Source organism: Artemia sp. Qi Xiang Cuo, chromosome 13 (assembly GCF_049724085.1).
Source record: "Artemia sp. Qi Xiang Cuo chromosome 13, ASM4972408v1, whole genome shotgun sequence".
In the NCBI taxonomy this organism is placed as follows: domain Eukaryota; kingdom Metazoa; phylum Arthropoda; class Branchiopoda; order Anostraca; family Artemiidae; genus Artemia; species Artemia sp. Qi Xiang Cuo.
The window spans coordinates 14,885,460-14,908,257 of NC_142806.1; the positions used below are offsets into that span (position 1 = coordinate 14,885,460).

General features: G+C 36.4%; 1 protein-coding gene across 1 annotated transcript in view; it reads right to left on the reverse strand.

Moving 5' to 3' along the window:
* Positions 1–581: 581 nt before the first annotated feature.
* Positions 582–22,798, reverse strand: part of Sf3a1 (splicing factor 3a subunit 1) — a 42,148-nt gene continuing 19,931 nt past the window's right edge. Inside the window, exon 2 of the mRNA XM_089098786.1 lies at positions 582–2,969. Coding sequence (XP_088954912.1) covers positions 687–2,930 — 2,244 coding nt within the window. The 5' untranslated portion in view covers positions 2,931–2,969 and the 3' untranslated portion in view covers positions 582–686. The remainder of the gene's footprint in view (positions 2,970–22,798) is intronic.

The window sequence follows — 22,798 nt, forward strand, 5'->3', positions numbered from 1 at the left end:
TACTGGAGTGGACGAGGAGCATGTGCAAGCAATTTGGGGCTACAATGAGCAGTTAGTAGTAGTAGAATAATCTGATTATTTATATATAAGCTAATAGCAAATGGACAGGCCTTTTCTTACCTTTCTCTGCTTGCTTGGGCCTTTTGCACTTGCACTCACAGCCTGATGCTCCTCCTTCTACACAGTAGTCAGCTGCTTGGGTCTTTGCCCTTGAAAAGCTTGTTAGGCTTGAAAACAACGTTTTCGTTTTTTTGTCCATATTTTCTTTATTTACAACCTATTTACATTTTCATGGTTCAGAAACCAATTTGCATAAATTTCCGTTTTTTCTTTAGCTTTATTAGTTTAGCTTGTTTTTGAGTGTATATTAAAGCATGCATTTTAATTCTGGATTTTAGGCCTGTGAATAACCCACACAAACAAAATATTAAATAGCAAAGCAGAACTTTATGAAAAATAAACAAAACACAGTCTCTCTAAAATTATTTTACCTTAATCGGTTACTATTATTCTACTATAGGTGAAAACACTCACAAAGAAATCAAACATTCTTTACTGCTAGGTTTTCATAATAATAAAACTTCAATGGGTAAAGTTTTTAATTGTTAAGAGCAACATGTTTTTTCCCTCAGAATTGGGGATCGTAAGTATATTCCAAAAAAAAGAGAAACGACAAATAGAACATCTCATTTCTTCTTTCCACCACGTTCTTTGACTTGCACCTGAATTACAGCCCCATCCGTTACGTTGTAATATGCCAAACTATTTTGATCCTTAAAGAATAGACCATCCCAAACAAGTTTCTGTTTTCCAGGTGGCATGTTAGTCGCTTCATGGACTTTAGCTTTAATTACTGCAGCACTGTCATTAAGAGGAAGAGTTAATGGAATGGTTTGTCCATTCAGCTTCCATTCATTCTTTTCTGAAGATGTTGGGACAACAACAATAATGTTGACAGTTCCACGACTGCGTTGCAAGAAAATGTGCTCTGGTATTAGATTTTCTTCCGTCTTTTGTTTTTTACTGGGAGGTTCTTCTTCTTGTTCACGAGAGGCAGCAGCGGCTGCTTGCTGTTGCATCTGTTGTTGCTGGGCTGCTGCAGCCATAAAACTTTGCAGAGGCGTCTGGAGTGTTGGCTGGGCGATTCCCATTAATCCAGGACGAACTACATTCATAACAACGACTGGCTGTTGCATAACTGGCATTGCACCCATCATTGGAAAGCCTAAACTAGTCTGAACTTGAGGTGGCCTTGGTACGGGTACTGGCGCAGGAGGAGCAGGTTTTGGAACTGCAGCTGGTATGGGTACAGGAGTCTCAGATATCTTAGGTCCTATTTTTTCTTTGGATTCATCAGCAACTAGTCCCTTAACTTTATGAATCTGTGCTATCTGGTCATCGAGAGATACCGTCATTCTTGCTGCACGAGCCACAGCCTCAGCTGAACTAGTGTGACCATCCCAGGTAACCTTTTCGTCTTTCTTAACTTCTTCTTCACCAACCTTTTTACCAATTGCAGTTTCTTCAACACCAACACCAAAAATATCAGTACGACGCTCTGCAAGCTGTTTCAAGCTACTTTCAATTGCCATTCCAGGAGCATAAACTGACTCTTGATTCATCTTTTCTGCAATTTGTCTATCTCTCTGTTCTACCCACCGTGGATCAAGCAGACCAACTTTCATATGTTGCTGGACTTGAGAAGCAGGAATTTTTTCGCCAGTAATTGGAGAAATAAGATATTCATCTGGCGCTGGAGCAGTTTTAGGCATAATAATTTTCTGCTTTGGATCATAATCTTTTTTGACAATGACTTTTTCAGGAATAGGAGGAAGAGGTGCTGGAGCTGGAGCTTTTGAAGTTGGTTTTGGTGGTGGAGGAGGAACAGGAGGTGGAGCAGTTTTTTCGTTTTCTTCCTCTTCTTCTTCTTCCTCAGATTCACTTGATTCTTCCATATCTTCAGTAGTTTCAGGAGGGGTAGCAGGAGCTGGTTCTTCTTCAACTTCCTCATCACTTTCAAGCTGCATTTCCACTTCTTCGCCCTGTTCTATTCTTTGCTGGAGTAGTACTCTGGCTCCTACTTCTTCTGGAGTTGTTGGGGCAGGAAAATTTCCGGATTCTCCAGGTTGGTAATCAACAGTCTCTACAACAACAAAATCATGCCAGTCGATTTGAGTATAAGCAACTCTTTCCCTTTCCTCTTCATCTTCTATTTTTTTCTTAACAGATTCTTCATGCTTAATCCATTCAACACGGTTATTTACTTGCTTTAAAATAACAGTTCTTTCATTGCTTTCTTCATCCAATTTCTTAAGCAAATCTTTGGGAGGGATCATAATCTTTGTATACTGTTCTAAAAGCTTTGTAAAATAGTTGAAAAGTGAATGTTGGGGTTTTAAGAAATCAAAATGGTAATTTTTCTGTTCTCGGTTCATAAGATTTGTCAGGAATTGCCGTCCGTTTCTGGCAACAAACTGTGCAGTAAGCTTCACAATGTCAAGCTCAAGAGCAGATATTGATGGTGGATCAGCAATAAATTCGTATGCTAGTGGGGGCTCTTTTGGGACTTGTGGAGGTTCAGCTACGAGTTTTGACACAATTTCCGCTTGCCTTGCTTGTGTAGCCGCCTGTACAGCTCCCGGTGGAGGAACTGGGCCTTTAACTGGTTCAATAACTTTATTCTCTGAAATATCCCGAACTTTCATTCGATAGTAAGCATGGTATGGATCATTGGAATTGAGAAAATTAAACTTCGGGTTGTTCGACTCTTTCTGACGAATCGTACTTTCGAAGTCGGGACCATTTTTTGCAACGAATCCGGCAGTCTTGTCAACAATATTCCTAACTTCAGGTGGGGGATAAATGATATTACTAAGTTTCTTCTCGTCATCAGCGACAGGTTGAATTTGAGTCTCTACTGCAGGAGGCATTTTAAGTGGAATTGAGCCAAACTATCCACCTGAGAATTCCTGGAATAAAAATCAAAGTAAAAAACGGTAGGAAAATCACAATTTTAATAAACTGCATTACATCACTTGCATAGAATGACGAATCAGTCTCCTTACAGCATTTAATTTTAAATTATTGAATTATATTTTAATATTCGATATGTTCCAAGCCCAAAAACAGGAGGGGGAGGGGCATCCCCCTATATCTTTTTGTCATGTCGGGAAGTTTTTTGGGCCAGCAGACAGACTGTAAAAGACAGCTTTTTGGACTCAAATCTCATACAGATTTTTGGACTTGAATCTCAAGTTTTATTTTGAAAAAAATAACAAAAATGTTCTATTGCCAGAACAATTGAAGGAAAGTTTTTTTTTCAAAAACAGGGTAGAAATATCAAAAAATACTGAGAGGGTTTGGTCAATATCTGTCTGTTTTCAGTGCCCAATCAAAAATGAATAAAAATTAAAGCTAACATGAAAAAAAAATTACTTACAAAATTTAAGATACACCACACATAATACACAATTATAATTTCATCCCAAAGAAACAAAATACAATGTGTTCATGGCTTTTTGTAGGCCTAATTATGCTTCCTGCACTCAAAGTGAAAATTATACCACTAAAAGTAGAGACTTTACTTGCACTTTGTGTTTTAGATTGTCTACCAAAGCAGAACCATACAAATGACACAGCTATGGCCAAAATTATAAGCAGTTTGTAGTACTCCCCCCCCCTTATCCAACACTCAAAGACTTCAACTTATAATCCTTTACTATTTGCAAATTTGGAAAATTAAGTCCAAACTTTAAAATATCCAATCAAATCTGGCTTGAAAACTAAAGTATATATGTGTGTTTTAAGTTGAATTGCACTGATTCTAATTTGGTATCTGTAATCAAGATGACAGGTAATACTTTTTTTTAAATACACTTCAACAGAAACAGAATTGTTCAAAACTAAAACATAACACCGGGGCCCCTAAAGCAACTTGAACAGAACTATACAACCATGGTGAAGTTTTTGTTTTCTTTTTAATAAGAATATGATCTTACATAGTAAGGAATACAAGGCCATTCAGGACAATGGTAAGTGAGTAAATAGAAACCTTTGTCAAAAGGTTTCAAGGATATCTTGAATTTTAGATCCTTATTAATAAAAGAAAAGGCCAATATATTGGCTAAAAAATTAGTATGGTGGCATATATTTTTTAGGTTTCTTTGGATACGATTATTTCTGATTTGACGTCCACGTTCTAGAGGAAGAACAATATATTTATAACTGTACATCACCAGAAACATCATTACAGTAGCTCATTTCAACTCATTAATTAAAAAAAAAAATTCCCCAAAAAGAAGTTTTTCAAAGAAAAGTAAAGGCCATTTTAAACTTAAGATCATCAGATACAAATACCTGTTAAAACTCAAACTCAAAACGGCCAGAAATTACTATTAAAGAATAAATGAAACCCAAAACGAACAGTAATTAAGTAAATAATCATAGCAAAAACATAACAAGTAATAATATAGATGAATAAGTAGATCATAAAGCGAGTAATGCTTAAATTGAATATGCAAATCAAGCTTAAAACCACAAAAAAATATTTTGCTATTGAAGTATAAATGAAACTTAAAACGAACAGAAATTAAAAAAGCAATCAATGCAAACAAACATACAATAGATATTAATGTAAATGAATAAATAAATCTTAAAACGACTGAAGCTTAAATTGAATATGAAAATCAAGCTTGAAACAAAAAAAAATCACCACTAACAAGAGTTTGGGTATCGCCTCCTTCTCTAACTATAAAAGTCTAAAACCTACTCCGTCACTGGCGCTTTACTGAAAAGGAATTTTATTAAAAATATTTTCTTTTGTACTTAATATTGAACATAAACTTTAAAATTTTGAACTAATGAGCTTTCAGCCATTAATATCATTGTACACCAAATATTCAGTCTAATTTATTAGTTCTTTCTAAAATTATTCAAGACGAGTAGTTTCAATACAAACAAGAGTTTGGATACTGACCCCTTCCCTAACTGTAAAAACCAAAAGCCTACTGTGTCATTGGCACTTCACTGATAACGAATTATATTACAAAAATTTTCTTTTTAAGTTCTTACAGCATTCAAAATGAAAATAAAATTACAATGAAACAAATCTTGAACTGATGGATCTTTCAACAATTAATATCATTATATATCAAATATTTAATTTGATTTTGTTTATACTTTCCAAGATTGTTCAAGATACATATAGTTTTCAGTAAAGCGCCAATGACGCAGTAGGTTTTAGACTTTTACAGTGAGAGAAGGAGGCGATGCCCAAACTCTTGTTTGTAGTGATTTTTGTTCGTTTCAAGCTTAATTTGCATATTCCATTTAAGTTTTCACTCGTTTTAAGATTTATTTATTCATTTACATTAATATATATTGTATGTTTGTTTGCATTGATTGTTTATTTAATATTTAAAAATTCCTTATTCAAAATCAAATGTTCATCAAAGTATCAAAACTGATATCAAGTAAAAATATCAAAGTAAAAAAATGGGTTTGTGTCAACCTCAGAGTTTTTATTATCTGATGTTTGAACTATTTTGAACAAAATGGCTATCTCAAAATTGCCCTTCGATCTCTTTTAACTCTTTAAAAGTGAACTAGAACTTTCCGTTTTCAATCAAATGAGCACTGGAGATGCTCATATCCGAGCATCCCTGGGGTCCTCGGGCCATGGGGGTTGTGTGGCGACTACGGAGTTTGAATATCTGATGTTTGAACTATTTTAACAAAATGGTCACCTAAAAATTTTTATCGGATGGGTTAGGGGAAGAAAAGGCGTGGAGGGGGGAGGGGCTAGTTGCCCTCCGATCTCTTTTGACTTTGAGAAAGTGAACTAGAACTTTTAATTTCCAATCAAATAAGCCCTCTGAAGTTTCTACGAGCATCCCTTTATGACCCCAGGACATAACTTACAATGCCTACCCCTGGGCCCTGGGGGGTTGTGTCGACACCGGATTTTTTGTTATCTGACCTTTGAAATATTTTTAAAAAATGGCTATCTCAAAATTTTCATCGGATGGGTTTGGAAAAAAGGGCATGGGGGGGGGGGCTAGGGGACCTCCAATCTCTTTTGAATCTGAGAAAGTGAACTCGAACTTTCCATGTCCAATCAAATGATCCCTCTCTGAAGTTTATATGAGCATCCCTTTTACAAGAACCATATATGCCCCCAGGGCACAACTTACTACGCCTGCCCCTGGGCCCTGGGGGGTTGTGTCGACTGTCAACACCTGAGTTTTTGTTATCTGATTTTTGAACTATTTTAACAAAATGGCTATGTAAAAATTGTTATCGGATGTATTTGGGGAAAAGGGGGCGTGAGGGGAGGGGCTAGTTACCCTCCAATCTCTTTTGACTCTCAACTAGAACTTTCAATTTCCAATCATAACTTTCAATGCTAGCCCCCGGGACATGGGGGGTTGTATTGACACCAGTTTTTTTATCTGACCTTTGAACTATTTTTAGCAAAATGGCTATCTCAAAATTTTTATTGGATGCATTTGACGAACAGGGGCTTGGGGGGGGGGGATAGTTGACCTCTGATCTCTTAAAAACTGAGCTAGAACTTTCAATTTCCAATCAGATGAGCCCTCTATGAGGTTTACACAAGCATCCGTTTCATAAGAACCATGCATACCCTCAGGGCATAACTTAGAACGCCTGCCCACGGGCCCTGGAAGGTTGCATCGACACCAAAGTTTTTCTATCCAACCTTTGAACTATTTTTAACAAAATGGATATAAAAAATTTTCATCTGGTGGGTTTGAAAAAAAAAGGCGTGGGGGGGGGGGCTACTTGCCCTCGGATCTCTTTTGACTCTTAAAAAGTAAACTCATACGCTCAATTTCCAATCAAATGAGCCCTCTCTGAAGTTTATACGAGCATCCCTTTCAAAAGAACCATAGATGCCCCTGGGGAATAACTTACAACGCCTGTCCTGTGCCCTGGGGGTTGTTTCAACACCTAATTTTTTGTTATCTGACTTTCGAACTATTTTTAACAAAATGGCTATTTCAAAATTTTTAACGGATACATTGGGGGGAAAAGGGGCGTGGGGGGGGCTAGTTGCCCACCTATCTGTTTTGACTCTCAAAACCTGAACTAGAGCTTTCAATTTCCAATCAAATGAGCCCTCTCTGGAGTTTGTACAAGCATCCTTTCCATAAGAATCATATATTCCACCAGGGCATAACTTACAACGGCTGCCCTTGGACCCTGGGGGTTTGTGTCAACCTGAGATTTTCATTATATGATCTTTGAACTATTTAAAAAAAATGGCTACCTCAGTCCTTATCGGATTGGTTTGAGGAAAAAAGAGGATGGAGGGGGGGGCTAGTTGCCCTTCGGCCTCTTTTGACACTTAGAAATTGAACTAGAACTTTCAATTTCGAATCAAAAGAGCCCTCTTTGAAGTTTATACAAGCATCCCTTCCATAAGAACCATATATGCCACTAGAGCACAACTTACAACACCTGCCCCCGGGCCCTGGGTATTTGTGTTGACACTGAAGTTTTTGTTTTATGATCTTTGAACTTTTTTTTTTTTAACAAAATGGCTATCTCAAAATTTTTATCAGATGCATTTGGGAAAAAAAGGGCGTAGGAGGGGGTTACCCTCCGATCTCTTTTAACTCTTAAAGTGAGCTAGAACTTTCAATTTCCAATCAAATGAACCCTCTCTGAAGTTTATATGAACATTCCGTCCATAAGAGCCATATATCAAAAAGAAGTCCCTTAATCTATTAAAGATACAATATCAAGTAACAAAGAGCTTCAAATTGTTCTTGGTAATTCAACTTTTCCTATTTGTAAACCTAACCGGAAAACTATCCCTATGTGCCCCTGGATGTCAAGTAGCCTCATTGTCTCCTCATATCGTAAAAACAAATTATATAAGTTAGCCTGTAAGACCAGTAGTGATATTGACCTATCAAATTATAAAAATTATAAAAACTTATACACTAAACTCATCCGTGAAGCAAAGAAAATAGAAAATCAAAGTCTATACCTATTTGCCTTAAATACACAAATGGTAGATTAATTGACCCTTTACATGCACCTGACGCGTTTAACAATTATTTTTCTAATGTTGCTCATACTGACTCCTGCTCCTCCTTACAGGCTGTAAGCCTTTGCTTCAATTCTAAATCCATGTTTTCTGCCCAACTGATAGCAATGAGGTACTTCAAATCTTTGGTTCTCTCCCTATTAGTTTTACTCCTGACTGTCTTGGATTAAGTAATAAGCTCAAGAAGACCATGTCTCCTTTTGTTTACGAGCCCATCAAGCATATTGCCAACCTATCTTTAACCCACGGAGTTTTCCCTGATTTACTAAAGTCAGCCATTGTTATTCCAGTTCTTAAAAAGGGCGATCCGTCAGCCATTATTATTCCAATTCTTAAAAAGGGCGATCCAACTGAGATAGGTAATTATCGTCCAATCTCAATTCTTCCTGTTATATACAAAGTGCTCAAGAGAATTATCTTCAGACGTCTGTCTCCCTTTTTGTTTGACAGTCAGCACTCCATTTCCTTGATTTCTCCTCACCAATATGGCTTTTGGCCGAAATTTTCAACTTCTCATGCTCTAATTGGCGCCACACAGTTCACAACTCGACCTTAAAAAAACTGTATTGGGATTATTTTTGGATTTTTCTAAGGACTTTGACACGATCAATCATAGTATTTTAGTAAGTAAATTAAATAGTTACGGTATTCGTGGTGTTCCCCTCTCTTGGTTTAATTCTTATCAATCTGGAAGGGCACAGATTGTGAGCTTAGGTGGAGTATCCTCTCAGCCCTTACCTGTTCGGAGGAGTGTCCTGCAAGGCTTCGTTCAAGGCCCTATTTTATTTCTCCTTTATATCAATGATCTGTTTATGGACCTGGGCCCTTCAGTGTATCCTGTACTATTTGCTGATGACAGCAACCTCTTCATCACTGGCACCAATTTACCATCAGCAATAACCTCTGCCCAAGTCCTTCTGAACAGAGTCCAGGTGTGGTGGCTTACAAATAACATGACCATTAATAGCAAAAAAAGTCAAATAGTATTATTTAGAACCCCCTACAACAAAGACGTAATTCAACCTGCTCTTGGTCTCAAGTACTCCTCCGACATCCTCCCACAAGTGGAGGTTGCCAAGTTTCTTGGTGTGTTTATTGACTCATACTTGTCATTCTATCGTATTTCTTACATCACAGCAATAATTTTGAGACAAGTAGCTATGATTAACCGTGTGAATTATTTTCTTCCTCCTGACATCCTAGTTCTCTATTATTCCTTTATTTTTCCTTACTTTTCTTATTGCGGATCAGTTTGGGGAAATACAAACCGGTCCTTCATTAAAAAACACAAATTTGGCCAAAGCCATGCCATTAAAGCAGTTTTTCGGCTTCCCCGTCTATATCCAACTCGTGATTTGTACTCAGATTTTGGCATAGCTCCATTAGATCAAATCATACAAAAACTAAACTTATCGCTTGCTTACTCTGCTTTCCACAATAATATTCCTCCTCAACTACTAACCTATTATAATATTAATAATTCGGAAGCCAACTGTCTCCGTTCATCCAATAGAGCCTTTATAATTCCTAAATACGTTTCTAGTGCTGCCCAGCAATCTCCCATTTACAAATCTATTATTCAATGGAACAAAATACCCTCCAGTGTTGAACTAGCCACAAGTTTCTGCAGGCTGTACAAAAATGTAATAAAACTTATACAATTTAACCTTTCAATTTTTAACCAATTTGCTTTAATTCCCCATATTTTATTCTTCTATTTTTTTTTCAGTGCTACTTTAATTTTTTTCTTTTTTTGGTCCTTAACAAGTTCTCTTCTAGGATCTTTATTGTTATTGATGTTTGTGTTATGTTTTTATTCGAATAAATTGAATTGAATTGAATTAATGAATAGCTCCACGCCAAAACATTCAAACAGAAGTGGTTTCAAGGAGTGGGGACGGTTGAAGGCTTTAGAGGAAGTCCATTCGATTGGAAACTGAAAGTTCTAGTGCCATTTTAAGGGCCAAAAGTGAACAGAAGTCAAACATTGCCCTTTCGCCCCTGGGCATCCCTGTAGCCCTTATGGTATCAGATAAACAATTTGAGATGATCATTCTGTTCAGAAATGATGACAAATTAAATAAGTATACCTCTGTGGTTGACATGCTCGCCACAGACTCAGGAGCAAGGGCCCTCAATTGTATAAAATACTTGTTGTTAACAAACAAGTTTATGAAGCTGAGTAAATAAGGTCCAAAGTTGGATCTGTTTGACTCCATCATTTATATTGGCAGTTGTTTATATGCAATACATAAATGAAAAAATAATATCACTATGTTTGCAACGAGTGACAGGCTTTCCTTTATATATACACATATTAATCCTGATATATGAAATTAGTGGGGACAATCCTAATTATATCTTAAAGGCTTAGCATCTAATTATTTTTCAAGTCCCCTTTAGGGTATACAGACTATCAAAATATGGCTTCTCACTAAGTCCAGAGACACATCCAGTGGCCCTCCTCTATATACCTTCAATCAAAGCATATATTGGCCATATCAAGAATCAGGAAATATCCACCTCTTACAGTTGGAAAAACTGAACCTTTTTTGCACACTGAACAATGGTCTGCATAGAACAGGTACCAATCTCCTGACTCTCTGCCTTTGGCCAGAGTGCAATGAGTGATTTGGGACAAGTCTAGTGAGGCGTCCCATGTTTTATCCAAATTTCTCCAATTACTCATTTGGAACTGGGTCAACTTTTTGCTGACCTTTCTGAGTCACACCACTGACCCCCATTCCAAACCAAATAACCAGCAATACCAGGATTTAAACCCCATCCTCACAGACAAAGGATTTCAAGCCCAGCATGGTAACCACTTGGCTACTATGTGCTCAATCACACAAAGAGATAAATTGCAAATTTAAAAGATAATCAGTCAGCATTAATGCACAATTGGGAAGGAAACATCTTAAAGCCCAAATTATATATTTCCCATGAGTTTTTCCATTTCTTGATTTTATCAGCATTGGTTCAATTTATAAGTATTTTTGAAACAAGAGTGACACCATGGCTGTAGCCCAGGTGGATAATTCCCACCATACAAAACCTTTTGCCTACCTTAGAAAAATCACCAACATTGACAAAAAAAATCTGGAGATGAAGATTTAATTCCGCTTCTTGTTAAATCAATTTATCATCCCTGAAGCCCAGCAGTTTACCAAATATTACCTCAATTATCACAGGATTTTCCAAAAACTCTTCATTACATGAACTATCATGGCAATTAGACTATATACAATTTGAATCTAGATCAGGTACCTTATTCTAAATTCATATATACTCTACTTCACCCCACCTCAAGCAAACCTGCTGCAGGGTGGAGTGTACTTGGAAAATTAGGTTTTATTTGATGGTTCAACTGTTGATTGACAATTGATTTTGAATCAAGTGATATTTTTTGGCAATTAAACGCGCCACTATTTTTTTTTTTTTTTTATTTATTAAAGGGTTTGTTAAAAGCTAATAAATAGAAGATTTCAATGAAATAAGGTATGTTGTCATTTTTCAGTGTTTAGTAAATCATGGAAAGTACATACATAGTACCAACATAATAAAAACAGTTTGTATTACTGCATAGATTGAGTCAATGACAACAGAACAAATATTATCCTGCAATCTACAATTAGTCTGTTATTGCCTCTATCATGACAACTTTATCTCTACACTACAGGTGTAAACAGGGATAGGAGCAATTGTATATTTTTGTAAATACTATTATTAAAACAGTATTTATAAATACTAAATACTATTGTATAGTATTATATGTGCCACTATAATACTATACAATACTATTGCAAATATTTTTCAGTATAAAGATTGATGACTTAGTTATGTTTCAACTATAGGCTACTTTTATAAAAGTTAGCCTAGTAATTTCATGAAGCCAGTATACGGGTAAGGGTTGATTTCAGACACAACAATGAAATAAATAAAAAACAAGTTTTTTTTTAACTGGAAGCGAGGAGCAACATTAAAACTTAAAACAAACAGAAATTATTCTGTATACGAAAGGGGCTGCCCCCTCCTCAACCCCTCGCTCTTTACGCTAAAGTTTTTTATTGTTGTAAAAAACAAAGTTGTGAGACAGAGTCAAACTTTAGCGTAATGAGTAGGGGGTGAACCCAATCATATACGTATTAATTTCAGTTCGTTTTAAATTTCATGTTGCTCCTTACTTTCAGTTGAAAAAAAATTCTTTTTTTTTATTATTTAATTTCTGATCTTTTTTTAAAATAATGCTGGGAAATCCAGCGCCTCCTTCATAGCAATGTCCCTTCCCCCATGAAAAGATCCTCCCACGTAAAACCCGACCAACCCCCACCTCCCAACTACCAAAAAAAATCCCCCTGAAAACTTCTGTGTACTTCCCAATAACCTATACTATATGTAAATATTGGGCAAGTTCATAGCTTGCAGACCTTCCCCTGCGGGCTGTGGGGGATTAAGTCACCCTCGAAGACATAGTTATTGTATTTTTAGACCGTGCTGAATAAAATGGCTATCTCAAAGTTTGGATTGGATGACTTTGGCAAAGTTTGGATTCGATGACTTTGGGAGGCCTAGTTGCCCTCCATTTTTTTGGTCACTAAAAAGGGCACTATAACTTTTAATTTCCGTTCTAATGTGGCCTCCCGCGATATTCTAGGACCACTGAGCCGATAGGATCACCCCTAGAAAAAAAAAATAAATAAATAAATAAACACGCATTTTTGCACATTTTCCACATTTTTGCAGATAGGAGCTTGAAACTTCTTTAGTAGGGTTCTCTGATATGCTGAATCTGATGGTGTGATTTTCAATTAAGTTCCATGACTTTTAGGGGGTGTTTCCCCCGTTTTTTCCGAAATAAAGCAAATTTTCCCAGGTGCGTAACTTTTGATTGGTAGGCCTAAGACTAAACTTGATGAAACTTATATATTTGAAATCATTATAAAAATATGATTCTTTTGATGCATCTATTGGTATCAAAATTCTGTTTTTTAGAGTTTCGGTTACTATTGAGCTGGGTTGCTCCTTACTTACTTAGTTTTTTACCATGAACTGTTTGATATGGAGTAATTTAACAAAAGTTGAAAAGTATCATATTAACTCCAATTTCGCAAAAATTGGAGATAAGATTTTTTTTTACCTGAGTTCAGTAAATTATGTGTAGATGTATGGCTACCAAGGGACTGTCAGCATGACAATGTGTGTACTGCTACTACTAGGTGTCTGAATAATCTTTCATTTGTATACCATTATCTTAGACATACAAATAAGTCTTGACTTTTTTAATAGGTGTAAATATTATCTTGAAGGTATTTTTATCTAAGTAAAATTCTCCAGTTTATAAGCTTTCTAATAATTCTTGAGACATTGTGCACAGCTCTTGATACCACTAATGAAACATGCAATTTTTTCTTTGGGTGAAAAGGAAATGTGTTCCCTGTTTTGTTTGTATACAATCTAAACCGTTTTATTGAAAGCCAAATATGCAAGTATAAGTCACAATAAAGGTGATCAAAGTTTGAACAAAAAGAAAAAAAAACAAATTTTTGATCTCTCAATTTAAAAAAAAAATTCTATGCATAAACTAAAATATTTTTTTTTGCTAAAAAGAACTATATAAAAAACTTTGTGAATTCCAGAGGCTGAGACTGCTTATATCTTTATTTTTTTTAAAAGAAAATCTGGTCTTACTTTCTTGGAATTTTGTATATAACATTAAAACACTTTGTTGGTGTTAGGTTTCCTATCTTTCAATACCTGCCCTTTTGCTTACTAACAACACTTACAACAGATTTGTCATTACAAGATTTTACACTACAGATTGATAAATATTTTTTTGGATCGTTTTTTTTTTTTTTTGCATTTTTTCACCCAACAACTTTTTTTGACATAATATAGAGATAACTTGTTAACAAGGAAATTGTAGCACTGAAAAAGTAGTTATTAGAAAAACGTTTTCATCTTATACAGGGTGTTGCAAAAATTGTGGAGAAAAAAAATATATATTTTAAATGGAACACCATGTATATTATTGAATTCTGGATTCTAAAAAAATTATAGTTATTTTTCATGTGTAATGTTCTATAACTATCTTTGACTGTTTACAAGATATTTATAATTGGAAGTCAGCCATTTTGACACTTTGGCAGTTAACAAAACTTGAATTGTGAAAAACCAAGGAAAATGGTTTGCAAATTCCTATCTTTGTTTTCCATAAGTTATGTAAGATTATTATTTTTTTTTATATAAATGGGTTACACAAAAAAACCAACATTGACATCTTTCCATATAATACTAACAGAATAAAGCTAAACATTACCTCTTACTATCAAAACAGGTCCCAATGGATATTAGTGTTTGGGAGAACCCAAAAAAAGACGCTTCAACTACTCGTACTAATACACTTCCTTGGAGAAATAAAACAAAACAAACAACAAACTCTGACTCCCCCCCCCCCCTCAACTAAAAATATTATATTTATAGGGAACTTAAAGGAATCCCACGTTCATACTCTCTAATTCATCGTGCTTCCTTAAACGTACTGACACTCACTTCAACAAACACATAAATCAACTTTATCAATTACTGGTTGTACCAATTGATGTTCCAAAATTGGTACTTTGTTGGAACCTTGTTTGGTACCACCAGCAGACAATTTCAGATAGCTTATGCATAACTAAGATAGAAACATGCAAAGTGTTTCCTTTAATTTTTCATGGTTGAGATTTTATAGTGTGTTAAAGAGTCAAAATGGCCAACTTGATATCTTATGATATCAAAATATACCTAATACTAGATACTTTATGATCAGTTGAAGACAATTATAGGACATTACATATAAACAATGTATAGAATTTTCTCTAAAATCCCAAAACTCATCAATGTGCAGGGTCTTTCATTTAAGAAACACATATTTTTGTTCACCACACTTTTAAAAACACTGTGTACAGACATTTTCTCTGACAGCTACTTTTAAAGCTGTTGTATTTAAACCTTTTCTCTACATGACACCAATTTTTTTTTTTTAGGAGGTAGGAGCAAATCATTCCTGCGGGGGGGGCAAACAAGTCAGCTGCCCTGGGCACCACAGTAGGGGGATTGCCCACTTTGATCAAATTTTTCACTTTCTTGCTTATATTTGAGTTAGGAAGGGGGTAATGTAATTAATTTTTCACCAGACACTACTAACCCCAGGAACAGCTTTGGATGGAGAATACAAAAATGACCCTCTACATATACATGAGCACGATAGATAATATATTCATATGTAATACAAAATAAAAAAAATATCTAAGGAACTGTTAATAATTTTCCCCCTAGAAACAAAAAAAAATGGTAGCTTATTCTAGGAAAAGTGCACTATTTTCTTTATTTTGAGCAATTTGCTTCATTTTGTGCAAGTAGAAAGATGGTAGAAAATGATCTTAAACTTTTTATTATAAATATAGGACCACCTAGGTATATGGGACAGGGGGTAATATTTCAATTTTGTTAATAATGTTTGGAAGCAAAGGATGAACTGAAAAATTTTTTTATCTATCATTTTATTTTGCATCTCTCAACAAACAATGTCCACTTAGTTTACTCATACACTTTGTTACTTTATTTTATATTGTTCTGAGAATGTTTCCACTCTGTGGTCAAAAGCTTTTCTTATTATATACCTTTGTGGTTCCCACCACTAACCTTTATTATATTCAGTTGCCTGTCTATTTTGAAAGTCATGACCAATAGCAGTAGTTGCACCAACAATCTTACACCAGTGATATTTAGTTTTGATTGGGTCGGGTTTTGACACACCATTCTTTTTCTTACTTAAACATGAAGAAATTCAAAGATATCAGGTTATTTTTCAAAAAACCTGTACCTCAACAACATCTACTGAAAAGGTGGCAAATGCAAGTCCTAGCATTGCTTGGAGCAACACCAAGTACATCAAAAGGATATAAAGAAGTGAAATAAAAGCAACAGGGGTACAAGAAAAATGTCTCAATCCAACTACCACAGGGCAAACAGCTGATTTAGGAGAAATATTGGAACTAGTTATATTTGATTCATCAGAAACTGTTGATAACCAAAAAAGAAGCAGCTTGGGCACTCTGCCATCTGGACCCTCTGAGCCCTATATAAATTTTCCAAAAGCAAACTTTTGCAGTAGCTCAAGATATTTTTTTGTCTAAATAATATCACCAATTTAGCTGGTTAGACTGTTTGTAATACTTTTCTAGCATAAAGGTTTATTGACCCAGGCTACCTACAAAGAAAAGCAACATCTAAGCGCAGCACAAGCATTAAGTAAGCGCAAGCATGGTATAAGCACAAACAGGGAATTAAGCACAAGCATTAAGCGGGAATTAAGCAGAATGCTACATCTTCCTTCTTTTGTCATTTAAGCTGCCTGCATTTCCTCTTGCACCAACACTCCACACTCGCTACCGCTCATCCACTGTGAGCAGGCTTACACTCTGTAATAAGTACCTTTGGAAAGATATGTGTAAGAAGGCGCTAGACTCGTTTCTTACATATTTACTAACTAGTTCACTTCTTCTTCCTCTCATACTGTCTCTATTTACAGGTCTACTTTTAAAGCCCCTCTTTACAGGTTCAGTTTCAGAGGTTTTCTTACAAGTCGGCCGTATCTCGTGCATGCTGTCATTGGTGTCACGCTTGATTCCAGGGGTGGCACCGCGGTAGCGCTCTGGCAGGGGCTAGGGATTTGATTCCGATCCTGGATCGGCGACGGGGAAATGAATTGGTATGCCTGTAACAGCGAGGGTGGTGGCTTAGCAGTCGCGTCTGGCACTATGGCATCGTCAAGTCCTTCGTGAACCAAACTCGTTCCTTTCGGACTCTGATGTGGGCGGGCTGATAGGTGCTTGCGGTTCCTCCGCAGAATCGTACCTTTGTTTGTCTGCACCCGGTACGATCGTGGCTGTTTTGCAAGAGAAACCACAACGGCCTGTTTCCACGGTCCACCGGGCATTTTCTGAATGTGGATCGCATCGCCGGGGTTGAGCTGATTTAAAGCCTTGGCTGATTTGTCGTGGTAAATTTCTGGCGTTTCTGCATTTCAGTTCTTTGCTGAGTGAACTGTTCGGTCAGGACGACGTTCTTCTTTGGGTATGTGTTGTGCATGGTAGGATGGATCTTAGTTGGCAAGACATAAGGAGTTGAGCAGGAGATACAAACCCATTAACTGGTGTATTCCGGTATTCTAATAGACCCAGAAAGGAGTCTCCTCCGCTTTCCGTTGCCTTGTTCATGATGTTTTTTATAATCTGCACAGCTTTCTCGGCAAGTCCATTGGATTTGGGATACCCAGGGCTAGATGTGCTCAGTGAAATACCCCAGGCTTCCCCGGAAGTGAACTAAGGGCCATTGTCAGATATTAGCTGCGACGGTATGCCATGCCGGGTAATGTGGGCATTCAGTCACTTTCTGACCATGTTAGACGATGTCGTCGCAAGTCTGTTGACTTCAAGGAAACTGCTGTGATAATCAAAAGTTGCTAGGAAGCTGGAACCTTTCCATTCAAACAGATCTGTAGCTATCGCTTGCCAAGGGAGCGTTTCTATGCTGTGGATCATCGGCTCCTTCGAGTTGTTCAGCATGTGCTTGGAGCATGTTTGGCATTTTGTACTGTTCAACGTCTGCGCTGAGGCCTGGCCAGTACATTAACATCCTTGCTCGCTGTTTGGTTTTCTTGGTTCCAAGGTGGGCTGCATGTAGCTGCTGGAGTGTGGCTAACTGCAGGTTCTAGGGAACGATCAATCTGTCTCCCTTGAGAAGAATGCCTTTTGTGAAAGACAGCTCGTGTTGGACGTTCCAGTAGGTTAGGATGTTGGTTGGGCACTCTTTTCTAGTACTCGGCCTGCCCTCTTGAATAGTTTTGACTAGGGTGCTCAAGGTTTCATCCTGCATTGTTTCCGTCCGTATCTGCTCAAGCTTCCAGTCACTGGCTGGAAGGTTCCGTACTACGTGGTGTACATAGATATCCAGATCTTCTTCCAGTTATGGATCTGTATCGCTAAGATGGAGGCGTGACAGAGCGTCAGTGACTGGGATTTTGGAACATGGAAAAGACAAGATCCAATGATTTGTGTGCAGGCACTTCATTAAAGAAGGAATTCATGACACAAAATTGCAATACAAAAAATTGTGGAAATTGATTATAACCACTGGGGAAAACTAGGTGAAGGGCTAAAGAATACATCCAGAATCCTCACTCCATCTTGAATATACAAAAAAAGAGAAAACATGTTTTGTATCAAAAGCCTGTAAAATCTAAGGATGTCTGCCAGCAAGTTCTAAAACAACAAGAGAAGGATATTATCAACAACAGAGATTTTTATTAAAACTTATAATATTGGTCCTCATATGCATAAGGGTTTACCTTTAAGAGGACTCCTCATCCAAGAATAGGGGCCATTTCTGGGAAATAAATAATCTTTTCTAGAAGTATAAAAAGGATTTTGGCATGTACTTTGAAAATCATTTGAATTGTTGAAGTTCAAATGTTCAAAATGATATCATCAATATGATAGCATGCCTAACTAAAGAGGGAACTGCAAAGGAGGAACATGTGTGTAGATTTTTTCCTTGATTGTAGAAAAGGCAAGATGCTACAATTTGGAGCAACTGTCTATTGCTATTAGATATGTTGTAGACTTTAACAGGGTAGAACAATTTTTTGGCTTTATCATATGTTTACCATCTAGAGATGCACAAGGACTAGCAATACTAATTTGGAAACACTCAACAAAAACTAATTTGGCAACATTCTAATTATTTCCCAATTGTATGATGGCACCAGTATCAGGTCTGGTAAAAATAGAGGTTTGTAATAAATTTCAAAGGAGACACTCTCATGCAATATATCTCTATTGTTTAGCATACCTAGTTGTTCTTCATTCTTATGCAACTGTCCCCATAGTAAAGACTTTTTTCAATAGAATAAAATCTTTGTATTCATTTTTCTCAACCTGTTCTTCATGTAAATCTCAAAGGAACACAAAAATATAACTAGTTGTGAAATGGGAAGTCTGTGTACAACAATATTGAGCTGCTGTTTTGAAAACTGCAAAGCTATATTAAATGATTATCAAGCCATAAAATTAGCTTTGGATGAAAAGATCACAGAAAATTGCAATAAACATGCAGCTGAAATCCTATGACTGATGAAACCAGAGTTTATTATATCATTACATATATTTATTCTGTCCTAGATACAGTAAAACTGTCCCAGGCCAGTGTTAATAAGTACAATCCAAGCATTTGAAATTAAACATAATTCAAACATTTAAAATAGATAGAAATGAGTGGGATTTGGAAATATATCAAGCAATTTGCAGAAAAACATATAATTTCCTTGGAGACTAATAGAGTGTCAAAAAGGCTGTGTCAACAAAAAGTTTTACACAGAGACAACAGTTGGGAAAAGCGATGCAATAGATTTGCCAACCAGCACCCAGCCTGGGGACTTACTGGAGAATAAACATTCATACCCAGGTGATGTACAATATTGTAGTCAACTTGAAATAGCAGTTCAAGAACATTCCTTTGACAAATACCATGGATGCCTTCCTAAAACTAGACATGGATGATGCAACATATTTTATAAATAATTATTAAGATGCTTTAAGAATTAATTCTTCTACACTACATGCTGCAGCTGTAATAATGAGGGAAGAGTTTCAAATTAAAAACTTTGAGGTAAATAGGAAAAATCAGAGGCAACGCTGTAGCATTGCCTATAGTAAAGGCCATATTGCTCCAATGTTTTATTATTTATTTATTATTATTATTATTTTTTTTCCCAGAGGCACTTCATATGGAAGGGGTTGTTGTAGAAACTTCAAAGAGGGCTCATTTGATTGGAAATCGAGAGTTCTAGTGCCCTTTTTAATAGTCGAAAATGATTGGAGGGCAACTAGCCTCCCCCCCACATGCCAATCATTCCCCCAAACACATCCAATCAAAATTTTGAGATAGCCATTTTGTTCAGCGTAGTTGATTTCCAGATAGAAAATATATATTTGAGGAGGACAGGCCCCCACAACCCTCAGGGCAAGGGTCTTAAGTTATGCTCTGGGGGCATATAAGGTTTTTATAGAAGGCATTGTTGTAGAAACTTCAAAACAGGCTCATTTGATCCGAAATTCAAAGGGCTAGTGCCCTTTTTAATACTCGAAAGTGATTGGAGGGCAACTAGGCCCCCCACGCCCAAAATTCCCCCAAACACATCCAATTAAAATTTTGAGATAGCCATTTTGTTCAGCATAGTTGATTTCCAGATAGAAAATATATTTTTGAGGAGGACACTCCCCCACAACCCTCAGGGCAAGGGTTTTAAGTTATGTCTTTGGGGCATGTTGTCATAGAAACTTCAAAACAGGCGCATTTGATTGAAAATTCAAAAGGCTAGTGCCCTTATTAATAGTCGAAAATGATTGGAGGGCAACTAGCGTCCCCCTCACGCCCATCATTTTCCCAAACACATCCAATCAAAATTTTGAGATAGCCATTTTGGTAAGCATAGTTGATTTACGGATAGAAAATATGTTTTTGAGGAGGACAGTCCCCCACAACCCTCAAGGCAAGGGTTTTAAGTTATACCCTGGTGGCATATAAGGTTTTTCATAAAAGCCATTGTCATAGAAACTTACAAAAAAGGCTCATTCGGTTGGAAATTCAAAGGGCTAGTACCCTTTTTAATAGTCAAAAGTGATTAGAGGGCAACTCACCCCCCACGCCCATCATTCCCCCAAACACATCCAAGCAAAATTTTGAGATAGCTATTTTGTTCAGCAGAGTTGATTTTCAGATAGAAAATATGTTTCTGAGGAGGACACTCACCCACAACCCTCAAGGCAAGGGTTTTGAGTTATACTCTGGGGGCATATAAGGTTTTTATAGAAAGCGTTGTCGTAGAAACTTCAAAAAAGGTTCATTTAATTGGAAATTCAAAGGGCTAGTGTCCTGTATAACAGTCGAAAGTGATTTGAGGGCAACTAACCCCCTCTCAGGCCCACCATTTCCCCAAACACATCCAATCAAAATTTTGAGACATCCATTTTATTAAAAGTAATTTTAAGTTCTAGAAATTAGATCTTTTAGGATGACAACTCCCCCACAGCCCTCAGGGCAAGGGTTGTAAGTTATGCCCTGGGGGCATATAAGGTTTTGTATAGACAACATTGTTGTATTACCTTCAGAGGGCTCATTTGATTGGAAATTGAAAGTTCTATTTCACTTTTTAAGCGTCAAAAGATATTGGAGGGTAACCAGCTCCCCCCCCCCAAAAAAAACCCTATTTTATACCCCTTTGATACCATTTTTATACCCCTTAAAAATGAACACAATGCAATAAAAGTATAACTCAAAATATCATATATAGAATAATATATGCACATAACACAGAACAATTAATCAAAATTGCATATTATGAGTTGAGGCTCACCCAAATCATGGGCCAGGAGGCTCACTATTGCACAATCTATGAAATCAATCCTGCAATAACTAAACATATAAAGTATTTTTGAGTATTTTAACGTCTTCCACAACTCAAATGGTCCAACATTCTACAGCCCAATGAGTCTGTCTAATCTCCTAAATTGGCAACAGAGGAGATAAGTGAAGTTCCACCCTGTATTGGATGAGTCTCGAACCTCCCCCTCCCCCTCTCCTACTGTCTACGCTAAAGTGTTCTTCTTTATGCCAACTATGCTGCCCCCAACCCAAAGACTTTAATAAGGTAAAGTTTTGTATGGGAAGAACACACAGTAAATCTATTATAATTATCCAATTACAAGGTTAAAATACATACTCCGCAATAGATACAAAATTGCTTTGGCAAACAAAAACCTATTAAGGTCAATTCCAAACAGTCATTATCTCTCTTTGTCAGCAATTGAAATGGTCTAAACACCCTTATTGAAGCTGCTTTTTCAATCCATTCATTGTTGTCAATCACTGTCCAAAAGTTATGCAAGCTGTCTATTGTTCATATATAAGGTTTTTATCAAAGAAGTAATTGTATAGACTTTGGAAAAAGCCTCATTCAATTTAAATAAAAAGTTCTAGATCCGTTTTTCAAAGTAAAGAATAATCGGACAGTAAGCACCCCTCCCCCATGCCATAAAAACTTGAAACTTTTTGCAATCAAAAACGAACAAAAATTAATTAAAAAAAAAATATCGAAAAATATGTTTTTAAAAGAAAGGTAAAGGCCATTTTAAACTTAAGCTCAGGAGATACAAATACCTGTTAAAATGTAAACTCAAACAACCAGAAATTACTATTAAAGAATAAATGAAACCCAAAACAAACAGAAATTAAATAAACAATCATAGCAAAAAACATACAACAAGTAATAATATAAATGAATAAATAGATCTTAAAGCAAGTAATGCTCAATAATGGCTTCTGGGGCTAATTGCATCTTGAGCCCTTAAAAGGGCCCCAAAGATATTTTATATGAATAATGAAAGAGCATAAAAAAGCATCAAATGATGTTTTCCTTTTCATCCAAGCTAAATTATATGGCCCACTACAAATTTACCTATCCCCAACCCCCTAATGTGCAAATATACATATGTATATATACTAATTTGGAATATACCTTGAATTGTTGATGGCAAAGTTTTGAATTGCGAAATATGTGCTATTTTTGTTCTTGGCATTTGAAAAACTTGAAACAGTAGGAAAACTGTTTATATTTAAGTTGCC